Genomic DNA, 16,209 nt, shown 5'->3' with positions numbered 1-16,209 from the left:
GAGGCATTCAGCCTCTAATGATATCCAAGGGAAGGCTCCTGCATTGTCCATCTATCACACCAACGCCGAGGCATATCCGAGGCCATATAAAAACCCAGACACGCAGCCTAAATTTCCATCTTGGGATTCAGCACAGCACAAGAAGGCTTTGTTTACTCAAAGTGCTTTCCTATAATTCGGGGAAATATTGCCGCATCCTGCCATTCTGATGAAACGATATTTAAAAAATGTATTCAGCCACCGATTTGCCGATCATTTGTATTCCCCTGTGCATTCAGCGCACGTTTGTTTTTCAGCATTCTGGATTCTGGATATATGGAGGGCAGTGGGGATCAAGATAGATATCTGCAGCCCTTTGTAATGTTGGCTTCCTTCAAAAGTAAATAATGCATCAGTGCTTTATTTTATGGTGGCTCAGCTTATGGTTTCAAGATCAGATTCCATAAAAAAAAAAAAGGACCTTTATGATACTGTGGTCAAATAATTATTTGCATGAAGTTCTCATTTGCACTTGTGTTGTGGAAGAAAGCAAAGGCAGGGAAAGATACAATATCTAATTTCCTAGATCATTTTCTAAGACCCTATTTAAGAGCCCCAGAGAATTGTTATTTTTCAACACAGGTTTTTATCATATCAGACCTGAGCTTGCCAAGAACTGTGATCTGCATCAGTGATCAAATTTCCTACATAAAAAAATAAAAAACTCAGGCTCTCTGCTACCAATGGTTATCAAGAGAGCGATGAGTGTTTTTATTTTATTTTTTCGTATTGAATTAAGTTGAATTAAGTGTTTTTATTTTTATTTTTTATATTCTCTATCCTCACTTATCTGTCAACTTTGGGTTTATTGTGACTAAACTGACGATATCAGTCAGTCAGTGTACATCTGCCTGGTGCAAAAAAATAAAATAAATTCCAAAATAGAATAAATAAATAAAATGTTGCAATAGTCCACAAAACATTAAAATATGGATAGGTGTCTTGAAATGTCCTCTTTTTAAGAGGGAAGATAATACAATACTGTGATGTTGCTTTAAAAAGTCACTTGGCACAGTTGACAGAAATTCCTGGATCTCTTAGCAAGGTAGCCCATTTAATATAATTCAGGATTCAAGATTCAAGAGGTTTATTTGTCACATACATATTCATAATTGTTTGTTTTAAAGCCGTTTTGCTGTTTTTTGAAGTGTAAATATTACATTTGTTCCCTAGTTGTGAGTGCTGAGAGCCGCGACGCCCATCTAAACTCCCTGGTCCTGGAGGCCGAGCGGCGGGCGGCAGATCTGGCTGCACAGGCCCAGAGGGACGGCCTCTCCCTGGAGGCGTGTCACAAGGACAAAACACTCCGAGCCTGGGAGTGGAGGAGCAAACTCTACAAGCGCATGAGGACTGGCTTTCAGCACGCATGTGAGTGTGATTGCTTTGTATGTGGGAAAAAATAAATTATAACTAAACAAAATGGCGATGACCATTACCCGTCTCCCGAATTTGACGACATGCAGCGACGCTTGAGTGAGGAAATAAAGTCCTGGAAATGTTGATTGTCAGTTATACCGTTAATTTTGATAGAAACACAACGCCGATGACAAGTATTTGCCAGGAATGTGGGCCTGTCGTTTAGGACGTAATCTCTCACATTTGCAGACGGACGCAAGAGCGCTCGGCTCTGGTGCTGTAGCAATTTCCCCCCGAAAAAATGAATAGACTTCAAATTGATAGCAAATTTATTATTTTACAGAATTTTGTCTCCGCTGGATTGATATGCCTTATGAGGTGACTATACCTTATGAGGGGACCATTTTGAATGGCTGGTTGTCATCTGGTGGCCTGTTGGCGTTCCCAAATCCCAGGACGTTTCACAGAAGACTTTTTTTAGGCTTTTCTAACATGACCTGGTCAGTGGGCTTAATGGTAGACACAGCACAAGTAAACCTTGTTTGTCCACTCTATCCCGCGTGAATCCTAAGCATTATGAGGGCATAAGTTAAACATATTGGAGTTTGGGTGTTATGTATGCAGCCATTATGCATCCTTTAAAGATAGACTTGGTCAAATCAAAGTTGTTTTTTTATTCAGTAAAAGTGATCCCAGTGTCATATGAAATAAATGTTCCCGTAATTTAACCTTCGTCGTAAATTTTGATTTATATGAAATTATATATATATATAATTTAATTATATAATATATAACAAATTTGTTGTTGATTTTATTATTCATATTCATTGTATTTCACATTTCTTGTTATTTGCAAGAGCAATATGCCAGTGGTAAATTCCTTGCATGAGGAATTGAGATACTACTGAGAAAATGTACTTCATGTGCTACCACCCCTGACACCCTAGTGGCGCATTTGGCTGTTGCAAATGTAAACATATTAAAATATATTATATAAAATACATTATATTATATAGAATTGCACACTCTGGGCACTCTGTGCCTGGGCACTCTGGGCCTGCCCTGCACATGCTGCTATTTACAGCTAATAATCCATCAGCACACAAATACCCAGCAACACCGCCACCATTATGCCACACCAATATGCCAATTTTTGTGATGGTGTGTCAGTGCCAATGTGTCTTTATGAGATGAGGTGAGTGGTCTTTTAATGCTGTTCTTTCAGTAAATTCAGATAATGGATCGCTGTGAGAGAGGTTTTTCTTTTTCTTCCCAGAAATCACTTTGCAAAGTCCAGGAGCAGCTCTGACTTTTATATACTATGCTATTCCCTTGATATTGTCTATAATCGTTGCTCTGAAAGAAGCTCATTGTCATTTCAGAGTCGGTTACCGCCTATTTTTTTTCTATGACCAATCTCGATCGATCTTGAGAACTTTTGAAGCGGTTTGTGCTGACAATGGTCAGTAGATAGAAATGATTGTGTTCCCCTTGACAAGGTGCCCCAGAAGCGCCTTCTATGGTACGGCTGAGCGTGAGCAGTAGCACCTCTCTGACCATCACCTTCCAGGAACCGCACTGTCTGAACTCCACCGTGGTGACCAAGTACCGAGGTACACACACACACACTTGTATTTGATTTAATTGTTGTGAAATTTTCAATGCCAGAATTGTGAATTTCCGGCGGTTGCAGGGTCGGGGGGTCAATTGGAGTCTTTATTAGCCAACAACCTCTTTCCATTTCTGACAGCTGAGAAGAGAACACAACACATTGAGGAGGCTTAAAAGGACAAAAAAAAAAAAGCTACCTCAAAGCATACACAAACACAAACTTCCATAGTAAGAGAATAATGACCTATGAGCGGAAAGGTTTTGTTGAAGAAGCGAGGGCTGGCTGTCCAAACGATGAACAGAACCTCTGTCTCAATTCAGTTGGCTGCGGTGAGGAGGTTTCTGACAGACAACTCTTAAATTTAATTTAAAATCCTCTTTATTTAGTTAGCGTTTAATCACAGGCATGCTTAATGAGCTAGAAATAATGGAGTGATGAGCTGGAATCCCACTATTGGAAAGAAGAGTGTAAAGAAAGAAAGAACAGGTGGATGCATGGGAGGTGGAGGGAGCACAGCAATGCAGCAAGCCAAGCAGGTGGGGCAAGAGGGATTGCTGCTTAAACAGGTCGGCGCATAAGGGAGTAGAAGCGTGCGGCGGCATCAAGTTGGCTGACAGAACCAGCTCTGCAAGCTACGCCTCATTTGTGCCATTATGATTACATTTAACGGTCTTATTTGGGCATGTTTGGACTTTTGGAGCTGCCCTGTTAAACCACAGTCCACTGCTGTTGAGCTTAAAGGAATACTGCAGAATTTGATTATGTTTATCCTTATTTTCCACTTCTTCATGATGTTGATGAACATTTTTTTTCACTTCTATCCGCCTCTCACTGGGTTTGAGGTAGATTATGCCGCAGCGATTCTTCCTGCAATAACGGAAGTGCACGGCGGTCACACTCAATGCCTCTCCAAACACCTCTGAACATAAATTGCTGCGTATCTATAAACACATAAATTATTCAAATATTTTGTGAATTCACTCTTGGAAAGTTGCCAGACTATTTCCCACTGGGCATAATACCACAACTCAGCCACAAGGAATATAGTGCTTGGAAGAAATACAATTTGAGCAGGATTTTAACATTACGTTTATCAGGGCAATATAAAAAACACTGCTTGAAATGACGATATTTTGCCATGGCATCGTGTGTGATTCAGTTACATCCTGAATTACGGGGAAGTGCCGCCTTAGAGAACTTCATCTTGAATCTTGACCCTGTGCGTTTTCATTACGACCTGAGAAATCGCGATAATCTAGTTTGAGATGATTTTATACTCGGTGAAGGTTGGATTAAAGAACAGCTATTAGGCAAAAATTTTCAATGCATTTACAATTTTGGGCTCATGTAGAAGACGCAAAAATACATGAAAAATGTAGGTGTTTTAAGTTTGCAGGTAAAAAAGGCCTTTTTTTTTAAATCACTTTTTTGGGGGCAGGTGACATCACAGGTGTGAGTCATTGTCTCTCTGCCACAGCACAGTAACAGGGTGGCACTCAGGCCAGTCAGTTTCCAGCTATTTAGGTGGTGAAGTACTGTGTTTAGGATTTATTATATGGTAAGTTAAGAGTATTTACACAAAAACTACAGTTTTAATAAAATAAAGTCCCACACCAGCGGAGACTGCATCTCTTCTGCTTGCGGGCAATGTTCGATTTTTATGTGGCCATGGCTAACAGCGATACAAAAATCTAGTTGCATGACAAAGTCCAGCTGTAATTCTAACTGAAAGAAAATGAAAACATCTTAACATCTTAAATTGAATTGCTACATAATTTCCCCACACCTGAATTCACTGGATATGCTATTTTTCAACCCAGGCCTTGTTAGAAATGTTGGTTCCCATCATTTATTACGGTTCATAGCACAACCTCGTTCAGCACTTTACTGTTGAGAAACGTACAGCTTTGCTGCAGCTTCTCCCTGTGGTTAGGTGCAGTCCAGGGGTCAAAAGTGTGAGCAAGTGGATCTTTTACGCTTAAAAGCCCAAAATGTTTGATCCGTTTGAATGGAACTGCGTTGTTGGGAATGTCCACACGGAGTATTTTCCTTCCACAGAGACACCGTGAGGCAGGACTCTGTGGACTACAGGTAGTAGACAGCCTCCCAGCGGGGACGGTTTAGGGTTCCTCCTAAACCGTCCCCGCTGCAGACTGATGTCTTGTTTGGAGACCTCTTGAGAATATGGCCGCTGCCATTGAGGTAACATTGCACTGACTGGTATCACGTTCAATTTTGCACAACAAGCAAATAAAATATGTCTTTTTGAACCTTTTATTGTTCCACGTAGAGGCCTCTGAACAGGCCTTCTTGTGCTTTGGTGGTAGGGGCACAAGGAAAACGCTCTCAGGTTGTGGGAAATCAATCCTGTGACCGCTCAACGACTTCCGTGCCCCAGCGACGGATTGTGGGCAGCAAGGAATATTATTGCCGATGCGCTACTCAATGCTCAGGTGCAATGTACTTCTCCCGCAGGGAGAGAGGAGGAGAAGAATGGCAAAAGGGAGAAGGCGAGACGTGCCTCTGGGGGCTAAAAGTAGTTGTGGGATTAAAAGACGAATGGTTGTATCCTCTGCACAAGATGAACTATTGATTTTTAATGAAATGGAAAGGGTGGTTATGTTGTTTACTCTGAAACACTAAAGCTGATTTACTTTGTCTCTTCTAAACGGCAGTGGTATTGTGTGTGTGTGTGTGTGTGTGTGTGTGTGTGTGTGTGTGTGTGTGTGTGTGTGTGTGTGTGTGTGTCTGTGTCTGTGTCTGTGTCTGTCTCTGTCTCTGTCTCTGTCTCTGTCTCTGTCTGTGTCTGTGTGTAGTTGAGTGGAGCTGTTTGAAAGACTTCTCGCTGCTCGCCGGAGAGACGGTGTTGGATAGCCTGCAGTCCCTTAAGTGCATCATCAATGGACTGACCACGGTATAGAAAGACATCTCTCGACTGTCAGTCTGTCTTTCTGTCTCTCTGCCTATCTTTTTGGATCTCTCCCCCTGCGTCCGAGATGGCCTATGTATTCCATACTACATGTTTGTACTATTGTCCAGCGTACAATAGTATCGGCAGTATAATGGACGGTGTTTGCATACTACGATATTGCACCGGATGTAGTACATCACCCTGGTACTTTTTGCATACTATTTTATATATACAATTGTGGCGGACAAAGGGGGCGTGGTCAAGCTGCTGCTGCAGACAGGCAGAGCAGGTTCCCATCCCGAATCAGCGGAGCCTCTCCGTTGATTCGCCCGATCCCCAGCAGCTGGGCAGCCCTGAGTTGGGAGCCTGCACCGCCTGTCTGCAGTGGCGGCTTGACTACGCCCACCACAACAGTGCTTTGGCACATACTTAAAACGTTCACATACTAGTTTGGCTTACTATATAGTATTCCGATATGCCATCTCGGATGTAGCTCTTGTCTCTCTCTCTCTCTCTCTCTCTCTCTCTGTCTACATTTTTACCTCTGGAAAAGTATCTCCGTATAGTAATTGTAGCACATTTTTAAACTATCTATCTATCTCGAAGGTTGTGTGGAAGAAAACCTGAATGGAAAACCAAATCATTACAAAAAATCAAGGAAAAAAGGAAAAAAAGTATTCCACTTGGCTTGAAGATAATTAATTTTCAATATCTTTACAAAATTATATTGATAATAATACATGTAATAATATACATGATTTGATGAATTTGTCGATATGAAGTGATAAGATATCAAAATTTTGTCCATTATTTGACATTTATCTGTTTGTTTTCATGTGACATTGCTTTTACTATGAATATGTTGGTATATGTTGGTATAGTTTATAGAAAACCGTGTTGCGTTGCATTTTCTTCTGAGTTTTTGGGGGGAAAGTCGCTAGCAATTGCCAAAATATTTGGGTGGAAGCTTGACTTATGTGCGGAATATCGCACCATCCAATCACATCACAGGGTTCTCTCTATGCTAGAGCCACACTCCACTCTTACTACACAGCCAGTCAAAAATAAATTTCCAGCTGAGCAGATGTCTGAGCACTAAAAACAAACTGTGTTAAGATTGATCGGTTACCACTCTGTGGTCCATCTCTGTTCTAACCACAAGTGGGTGGGTGTCTTCCAGGGGCGCATCTACCATGTCCGTGTGTCAGCCTACAATATGAAGGGCTGGGGGCCTCCCACGCCGTCGCTCCCTCCATCGGCCGCACCTTCCAGTAAGTCCTCTCCGTTTCATCAGGAAGGAAAATAAGAAAGTTGAACAAAGGCAGACATTCCCCAAAAGCATGTTGTTTTGCAACACACTGTAGTTGCAACACACTGTTGCAACACTGTAGACCGGTACAGTTGCAAAGATGACTATTGTTGTATAATCCCTGATTACCCTCTAAAAATTGTAATGAGTAAGAGATTATCGTTTTGAAAAACCACATCTCAGTGACGTGGCCTTATTAATTTTGGTTTTTTGAAACCCAGCGTACTAAGGTATTTAGGATAGAAATTGAAAATATACCAAAACATGGAAACATCCCTCACAGCAGCTCAAACACAGACAACCTGGGGGGTATTCCCTCAAGGTCGCTAGGATAAGGTGGCAATAAACTACTATAGCATTGTTTACATAAGCGGCAACTGGTTCTTTAAATGCCGCTTGGAGCTATAGCAGTCTGATTCAGGGGAGTCTGGAAAAGAGTCATGCATGCTCTCAATAGTTAAAGGATCAGCGGAACGCAGTTCAATACAGGATCAATACAGAATGTGACCTTTCCTTCACATATACAGAGCAAGAATTACTAATGGAACAATATTTTAACAAAATATTAACAGTAATTTAAACCTATGATAACTAAAAAAGGGCGATGCTGATGATATTAATAAAGACAGAAAAGTATCTGGCAATCGATTACCAAACGCATAAATACGTAAACTATAGTGTTACTTAAACGGATCTAAAATACATGGTCTGCACTTTCCATTCATACTAAATTGCGAAACAAAGTCTACACCAACTTGAAATTTCAAACGTTGTTTTTGTTAGTCATGTTCTTTTTTTGAGACAAGGAGAAATTGTCGCAAATTATTGTATTGTGTACATTGCGTAATTTTTCTTCTTAAGAGTTCAAAAACCCTTGTTTTATAATTCACCATTGGCCATTTCAATTCTCCACTTTCAAGCTGAAGCCTGATGCAAGTCTCATCTGCTTTATTCAGGAAATTGAAAACTAGAGCCCCAAGGATGATATCTTTTTATTCAGACCGACGTTGAATGACTTTCACCATCGCTTACAAAAAATAAAAGGAAATGTAGTCATCAATTGTTGTAATTGGTGTGTGCTTGTGCGTGGGTACACTTTTTTTGGTGTGTTCAGTCCCACTAATATCATAGCCTATAATATACAATGATATACTTGACTTCAAAATACTGTCACTTGTCTATAAATCACTTAATGGTTTAGGGCCAAAATAAGTTGTTTCCATCCCATAAAACCTTCTAAGTGTTCCTAGGATTAAAACAAAACATGGTGAAGTCACATTCAGTTACTACCCATAGCTAGAATAAACTTCCGGAAGACCTTAGATCTGCCTCAACTCTGGCTACTTTTAAAAACAGGCTTTTAAAAAGACTTATGTTCACCTTTGCCTAATTCCTGCTAATAATTGCACTCTGACTCTGAAATGCGCTGTGACTTTTTATTATTTTTATGTCTCTTACTTTTGTTTATCTTTGTTATTTTTCTATGCTCTTTCCTTTTTTATCAATTTTATGTAAAGCACTTTGAATTGCCTCTTTCAATGAAATGTGTTATATAAATAGACTTCGCTTGCCTTGCCTTTTGATGGTCTGGGAATATAATAAATACATCTCCAACAAAACTGCCGATCGTTAAAAAGCTTAATCCAATGCATTTGCGCCACAGTTAAGGGCTGATTGGTGCTTCGCAGGGCTGCAAGTTACATATATAGTTTATTTTGAAAGGGGATTCTATACCTTTCACAAAGAGGTTATTCTGGGACCCTATGGGTCTATTCTAAGGAGAACGCAGCCCCTTTATCAATCGGCCAGTCACTTGCGTTTGCATAATTAACGAAATTCTGTAATATTGTGTAGAAAACAAAAACCTATATAAATTATATTTATATACTATTTATATATATATATATATATATATATATATATATATATATATGTGTATTAATATTTACTATGTATATAATAAATATACTAGATAGATAGATAGATTTTAACTATACATCGTTATAGATGTATATAAAATATCTATAATATATTATTTATATATATTGTTGGGATCTGGGAAACCGATCCCTCCCGGGTTTGTTGATGTCGAGAGATTCTTCAATCAGATGGAGACGGATGCGATGCAGAATGGATCCTTTATTGGCACAATGACAAAGACCAGGAGACGACCCCAAAGCAGGAGCGACCAAGCGAGAGAGAGCTCGAGTCTTTAGACACGCTCCTATATATATATCCTCCTAGGCCAGTTGTCATAAAGGTTATTTGGCAAGTGGTCATAAAGGCTATTTGGATGAGAGATGTCATAAAGAGACATTTTATATGTTGGGCACCATTTTAAGTAAAATGCCCTGTTATTTCTATTAGCCGCCATTTTGTGCGCTATACTACATCCAACAATCCCCCTTTTGACCTCATTTAATATGAGGTCACTCTAAAACAGTAATAACAACATATAATAACCATGGGGAAAACAAATACAACATCGCAATGACATGTACAACAAACACTACACAATTCATGACAATGCATGGCACCAGGAGTGATTGGTAGGGAAAACCCCATTTGTCTTAGTGGGAAAACCTACCAACATCCATATTACTGAACGCGAGGATGGCATTCACTCACCACCTGGACCATGTTTAACAACAAAATCTTCAACCACACCATGGACCATAAACCACTCAGAAGGAGAAGCAGCTGGGGTTCCATGCAGTTGGACAGTCTGCTTCTGGGCGGGGAATGGTGACCGTCCCGCCTCGCTCCTCTATGACCTAGGGGAGAGGTTTCCAGCACTATCACCCTTGCAGCTAACAGTGAGTGCCTCGATTGGGCGGCTGCCGCCCGTTCCTCTGGGGTCGGGCTGTGTTGTGGTGCTGTGAGGATCTGGTCGTTGGCTGCCCGGGTTGAAGGCTGGGGCACACTGGCTCCAGTGATACCACGTGTCCCCTTTTCCCTCGAGCCGGACGGCGCGGGAGGTGCGCTCGGTGACCCGATGTGGTCCCGTCCACCGGGGGTCCGGCCACTTTCGCTTGATGACCCTCAGCAGGACCCACTCTGCCGTGTGGAGCTCGGAGTCACCTGGGCTTCCCCTCGTCTCTTCCACCTGTGAGGCAAAACTGGCAACAAGGGCTCGCAGGTCGTTAAAGTATGCTTTTCTTAGCAACATTTCCTGTTCCTCCCCCCACTTTGGCGCTGCGCTGGGCCCAGGGAACTGGCGCCCGGTAAGTAACTCATACGGCGTGAACCGCGAAGCGCGATTGGGAGGGCGTCCACCCAGTTGAGGGAGGTCTGTGCACATATTTTGGCCAATTTTGTTTTTAGTGTCTGATTCATTCTTTCAACTTTGCCCTGCGACTGTGGGTGGTACACCGTCCCGAACGCGTGTCTGAGACCTAGTGCCGCCTCCACCCTCTGGAGGTCTTTATTCTTAAAATGGGTCCCGTTGTCACTTCGGACTTTGCGCGGGAACCCGTGCCGGGGGATGTACTGATTTATGAGGAACTTGACCACCGTGGCGCTGTCCTCCCTCTTGGTGGGGCATGCTTCCGGCCAGCCGGTCAGAGCATCCACACACACGAGGAGGTACCGCTGTCCCCTCACCGGGACCATCATGTCGGTGTAGTCAATCACGATTTCTCCCCCTGGGCACTCAGGAAGCGGGAACTTTCCCATTTCCGGCCGGATCCCCGGCCGGGGGTTGTACATGGTGCACACCGGGCAGGACCGCACATACTCCTTGATTATTTTGTCCAAATAGGGGTGCCACCAGTGGCAAAGGTTCCGTTTCACCTGAGCCACTCCCACATGTCCCAACCCGTGGGCTTCTCCCACCACACTCTGTTGGAGTCCCGGTGGTAACACTACCCGACCATCCGGGCCTCTCCACAATTCTCCCCCACATGTTGCTCCCCTTTGGGTCCACAATGTCCTCTCCTGGTCCGTCGCCCCCTTTTGGGCCTCACTAACCGTGTCTTTGTCTAACTCTTCTCCCATGAGGCCATCCTCACACACCATCTGAAACGTCACGTGGTAGCCGGCTGCAGCCTTTGCCGCGGCGTCTGCCTGCCTGTTCCCTCTCGCTACCTCACTGTTTCCTACCCCATGCCCTCGGCATTTCACCACTGCCACCTTACGCGGGAGGAGGAGCGCCTTTTCTAGGTCCTGCATCTCACGAGCATGTCTGATGGGTTTTCCGCTTGCTGTGCGGTAATCTCCCCGTTTCCATAATGTCAACTCCACCTGGGCTGCCCCTACTGCGTAGGCCGAATCGGTATAAATGGTCACAGCTTTCCCCTCTGCCCACTCCAGGGCCGCAATGAGTCCCATGACTTCCGCCCTCTGGGCCGATTGCTGCCCTTCCATTTTAACTGATCGTATCGTCTCGTGTCCAGTCGGGGTCAGTCGGACTACCGCGTATCCCGCCTGTAGTCCGTAGGTGTCGTGTTTGTAACAGCAGCCGTCTGTGAACAGTTGTTCGGAGTCGGGGATCGGGTCAGTCTCAAGGTCGGGTCGTATTTTGAGCTCTGTCTGTACCAGCGCCTCACAATGGTGGGGCTTTCCTCCCTCTACATCCATGTGGTCTGCCATATTGATGCCCTCGTGCGTGAACACTAAGTTTGGTTCGGTCAAATAACGGCTCAATCGGTGTTGTCTTAGAGGGGTGAGGGTGAATTTTACCGAATTCACGTAGGCCACAACGCTGTGCGTGGTTAACACTGTTAGCGGGTGGCCCATGACCAGGTGCGCGGTTTTCTGTAATATCTTCGCAACACCTGCGGCATGTCTTGTGCACGGTGGATGGCGTTTCTCGGTTTCGTCGAGCATGCTGCTGGCGTACATTAGCACTTTCCTCCCTCCCCCTTTTTTCTGAAACAACACCCCGTTAGCGACGCCTGGTGTTTCAGAAACATAGAGGAAAAACGGCTGAGTGTAATCTGGAACGGCCAGGTCGGTTGCGCACGCGAGGGCCTGTTTTAGTGCGATAAACGATTCTTCGGCCTGTTCGGTCCAGACCAACGGAGCCCGCAAATTGCGCATGCCTTGTGCGTTAACGAGCGCACGGAGCGGGCGTGTGCGGCCCGCGTAATCTGGAATATAGGCGTGACTATATCCTGACAATCCTAAGAAGGATAGCATTTGTTTCACCGTCTGAGGGCGCGCGTGATGTAATATGGAGTCTCGATGACTCGTGGTGAGGCCCACGCCTGTTTTGGAAACCACGCGGCCCAAGAAGGTGACCGTTTGGCGGACGCCTTGTAGTTTGGTTTTGCTCACTTTGAACCCCGTGTCTGCCAATCGGTGGAGAACCGTCAACGTGGCGGCTAAGCAGGAGTCGGCGTCGGGGGCGGCCAGTAGGAGATCATCAACATACTGGATCAACGTGCAGCCCTCCGGGAGGGGGCACTCGTCCAGTGCCTCGCGCAGGGCCTGATTTAAAAGGCCTGGGGACACCGCAAACCCCTGTGGCATCCTGGTGTAGCGTAATTGTTCACCTTTGTAGGTGAACGAGAAAAAATCCCGACATCCCTGCGCTAGGGGTAGACAGAAAAACGCATTGGCCAAGTCAATGCAAGTGAAATACTTATGCGTGGGACTGAGACAATTTAGCGCGGTGTAAGGGTTCGGAACCGGTATGATCGGGGTTTTGAGGATGTTATTGATTGCGCGGAGATCATGTGCCATGCGGTATTTCCCTGTTCCTGCTTTCTCCACCGGGAGAATAGGTGTGTTCCATGGAGAGGTGGAGGGTTCCAACACCCCAGAGGCTTTTAGTCCTTCTATCGTCTCTGCTATCCCTGCTTCAGCCTCCGGTTTCCTGGAGTACTGAGGGAGCCAAATGGGGCCCCCCGGGGTCACCTCAAAGGTCACCGGGGGGCAAGAAGCCAGGCCAACGTCCGTCGGTCCGGCCGACCACAGGTGGGGAGGCAAAGTTTCCAGAGCCTGTGCCAACCTCGGGTGGTCAGTTCTCTCACAGCCGTGGTCACAAGCTACTTCGTCGTGTTCTAGACGGACGGCATCGCGACCTGTGAGTGAGATTCGATATATCTTGGTCGAGGGGGAGTAACACACCTGGGGGATCTGTGTCTGAGTCCAATCGGTCAGTGACACAGCGGTCTTCGTCATGGGCCCTAGGTCCTTAGCGTCATGGTTGGGGTGTATTGCTAAGGAGACATGGGGAACCGCGGTGGGAGCCATTTGATACCAGACCGCCTGCTCGGGCGTGAGGTCCACCGCGGTTGCGACACCTAGGGGACCGACGTAAATATTGTGAGTGACAATTTCCCACTCAGTATCCTCAATATCTCTGAACAAATCCGCGTATACTTCGGTTTGGTCTCGATCGTAGAATAATGTGACATGGGGCAGGTCGGGGGGAACGAGGTAGGGTGCCAGCAGAGAAATCAAGGGTTTCCACCGGGCGTACTGGGCGAGGATCCCTTCAGGATGTGGTCTGCCGGGGGTAACAATTAAACCCCAGTAGATATCTGCCATTTGGGGTTCGAGGGAGGCCAATAGCCACTGGCCCCCTTCTGTCAGGGCATGGCCGCAGGCCAGTTCAGTTCCATCAGGGAGAGTCACAATTAGTCCATCTGTAGAGCACAACACGCTGGCCCCCAATCGTATTAGTAGATCACGACCCATGAGGTTCACGGGCACTTGGGGAGACATGACATACGGGTGGAGTAGCCGTTGATTCCCCAGTCTGGTTGATAATGGCTTGGTAACGGGCAGTTGTTGTCCTATCCCAGAGAAACCCACAACGTTCACGGTGTTGCGCGACATATGGTGAGGCGACAGAGGCCGGTTCAGAGTTGAATGGGTGGCCCCTGTGTCTACCAAGAACGGCAGTGATTTGCCTAGCACTTCCATTGGGAGCATGGGGTCTGCCTGGCCCCCTGCTCTTGGCTTTCTCTGTGGGGTGTGTCACTGCTGGTTCTCAGGGTCTTCCCATCCATAATCCCGGAGCGGGAAGGCTCCTGCCGCAGGGCCAGGCGCCCGATGTGGGTTGGGGGCCACTCGACCCCCTCGGTAAGGTCCTCTGGACCCACGCATTCCCCGCGGGTGTTGGGGCTTCTGCCCTTGGTATGGACATTCCCTTGACCAATGGCCTCTTTCTCCACACGCGTAGCATCCGTCTTGCATCGGACGCCCCGGAGGTCCCCCTCTCATACCTCGCTGTCCCCATGGTCGAGCCCCATAGCCCCGCCCCTGGCCCCATCCACGCCTTTGAGGCCCTGGAGGGTAGGGGCCTTGTTCCTCCCATAATGGGACCGGGTGCAAATCAGGAGTGGCTGGACCCGGTGGGCCGGCCTGCGCAGACATTTGTTTGGCGGTCCCCGCCTTCTTTTTATCGGTCGCATCCCGTCGGGCCTTGTCTAGTTCTAATTTTAGTAGTTGCAGCTGCAGGTCCTTAACCGCAGAGGCCTCCTTCTCCTTGGAGTCGAGCGCTCGCTGCATGTGGTGTACAAAATGTCTTTCCCAGGTCGTAGAGGGGCATCCCGGGATGTCGGGATTGGCCATCATTGCGTCCTTTACTGTCCCCTCAGCCCCCTCTAACACCGCCCTCCGATACCATTCGATCGAGTTTCGGTCCTTTTCAGGGTGACTACCGGTCAAACGAGTCCATTCGTCCTTACATGCCGTCAGGTGCTCTCTAGGGGACCGTCCTTCCTTCCAGGGAAACTTAGGGATGGTGGGGGCCACAGTAGGAGGAAACCGCTTACGTATGGCATCATTAGGGCAATCATGTGTAACGGTTCCTGATCGGCCGTATGCGTGGTTTTAGCGTCGCGTTTGATCTCTTGCGCCTCCCCTGGAGTCATACACCGCGACGCCACCCCACGGTAATCGCCAAGGGCCAGGGTGTGGCCTGCCGTTAGGCCAACCACACCATGCCCCCCTCGTGTAGGGGCGGTAATTTGTCCGCTAGGGCCTGGAGGTCACTCAGCCCGTACGGTCGGTACACCGGAGGACCTCCACTTTCCTGCATTAGGGGTAACATTAAGCGGGACTGTGGGCCTTCGGGCCCGTAGGGTAGTCCGGTGCGACTGTATCTTTGGGGCGCGGGGTGGGCATGTGTTTGTGCGACGTCCCAATCTTTTTTCCCAAGTCCGCTATTTCCCTTAACACCTTAGTTTCCTCATCCTCTGTGTCATCATCGGAACTGCCCTCCTGGGAGGAGCCATCCGTCACTCTCACCACCCCTCTGTGGGTTCCAATCGTCCCTCCCTTTTCCTCAGCCCTCATCGGTGGAGTCCCTGTCCCACACCCGTCAGACCCCATTTCAGGACCATTCTCTACCTCTATTTGGAATCTGCCCGAGTCTATTTCCAATATTGGATACATCGCACTGGGCAACGGAGGCGCGGTCGGTGCCGCTTCGGCCTTCTGCTGCAAAGAGGCCTCTTCCTCCATTTTACTCTGTTTGTTCTTCAACTGATGAGCTATCCCCTGCCAAAACATGGCCCACGAAAACCACTTGCATCTGTGTCCCTCTTCCTCGTCTCTGACCTTATGCAACTTCTTTCGTGACAATCACAACTTGCCCTTGGCGGCCTCCTCCGCGTCTTCTACCGCTTTCTTATACTCTTTTTCCCTCTTCCACAACACTGGCCCCAACGGCAATTCGTCATCTTGGTTTACTCCCTGTCGCCCCAGTGCGAGATTTAACTCGTCTTTCATGTCCTTCCTAGGACCCCATTCCGTCTTTTTGGCCCCTTCCAGAGCCGTCAACAACAACTCCACTTGTACACTAATTGGTTTATATCCTGCCGTCGACATATTGTCCAACTTTACCTCTCTGTCCTCACCACAGAAAAAACAGGGGTGCTCTACACACACACACACACACAGGCCACACAGACACTCGGCCAAAACCAACCTCCCGGTCCACGTCACAGAAAAAACAGGAATCTCCTTTAGCCTAATGGTTCAAATTTTAACAGTATAACGGTATCCGTTGTCCGCCTGTAACAGTAT

At 46.5% G+C, this 16,209-nt stretch overlaps 1 protein-coding gene across 1 annotated transcript in view; it reads left to right on the top strand.

The window, feature by feature from the left end:
• Positions 1-16,209, top strand: part of ankfn1a (ankyrin repeat and fibronectin type III domain containing 1a) — a gene marked incomplete at its 3' end in the record, with an annotated part of 183,083 nt that overhangs the window by 116,814 nt on the left and 50,060 nt on the right. Inside the window, exons 10-13 of the mRNA XM_080021908.1 lie at positions 1,213-1,407; positions 2,895-3,008; positions 5,824-5,921; positions 7,099-7,189. Of these exons, the coding sequence (XP_079878034.1) occupies positions 1,213-1,407; positions 2,895-3,008; positions 5,824-5,921; positions 7,099-7,189 (498 nt within the window). The remainder of the gene's footprint in view (positions 1-1,212; positions 1,408-2,894; positions 3,009-5,823; positions 5,922-7,098; positions 7,190-16,209) is intronic.

This window comes from Zeus faber (assembly GCF_960531495.2).
Source record: "Zeus faber genome assembly, chromosome: 20".
NCBI classification, from domain to species: Eukaryota; Metazoa; Chordata; class Actinopteri; order Zeiformes; family Zeidae; genus Zeus; species Zeus faber.
The sequence above is the reverse complement of the archived record's forward strand: the minus strand, read 5'-3'. Positions and strand labels throughout refer to the sequence as shown.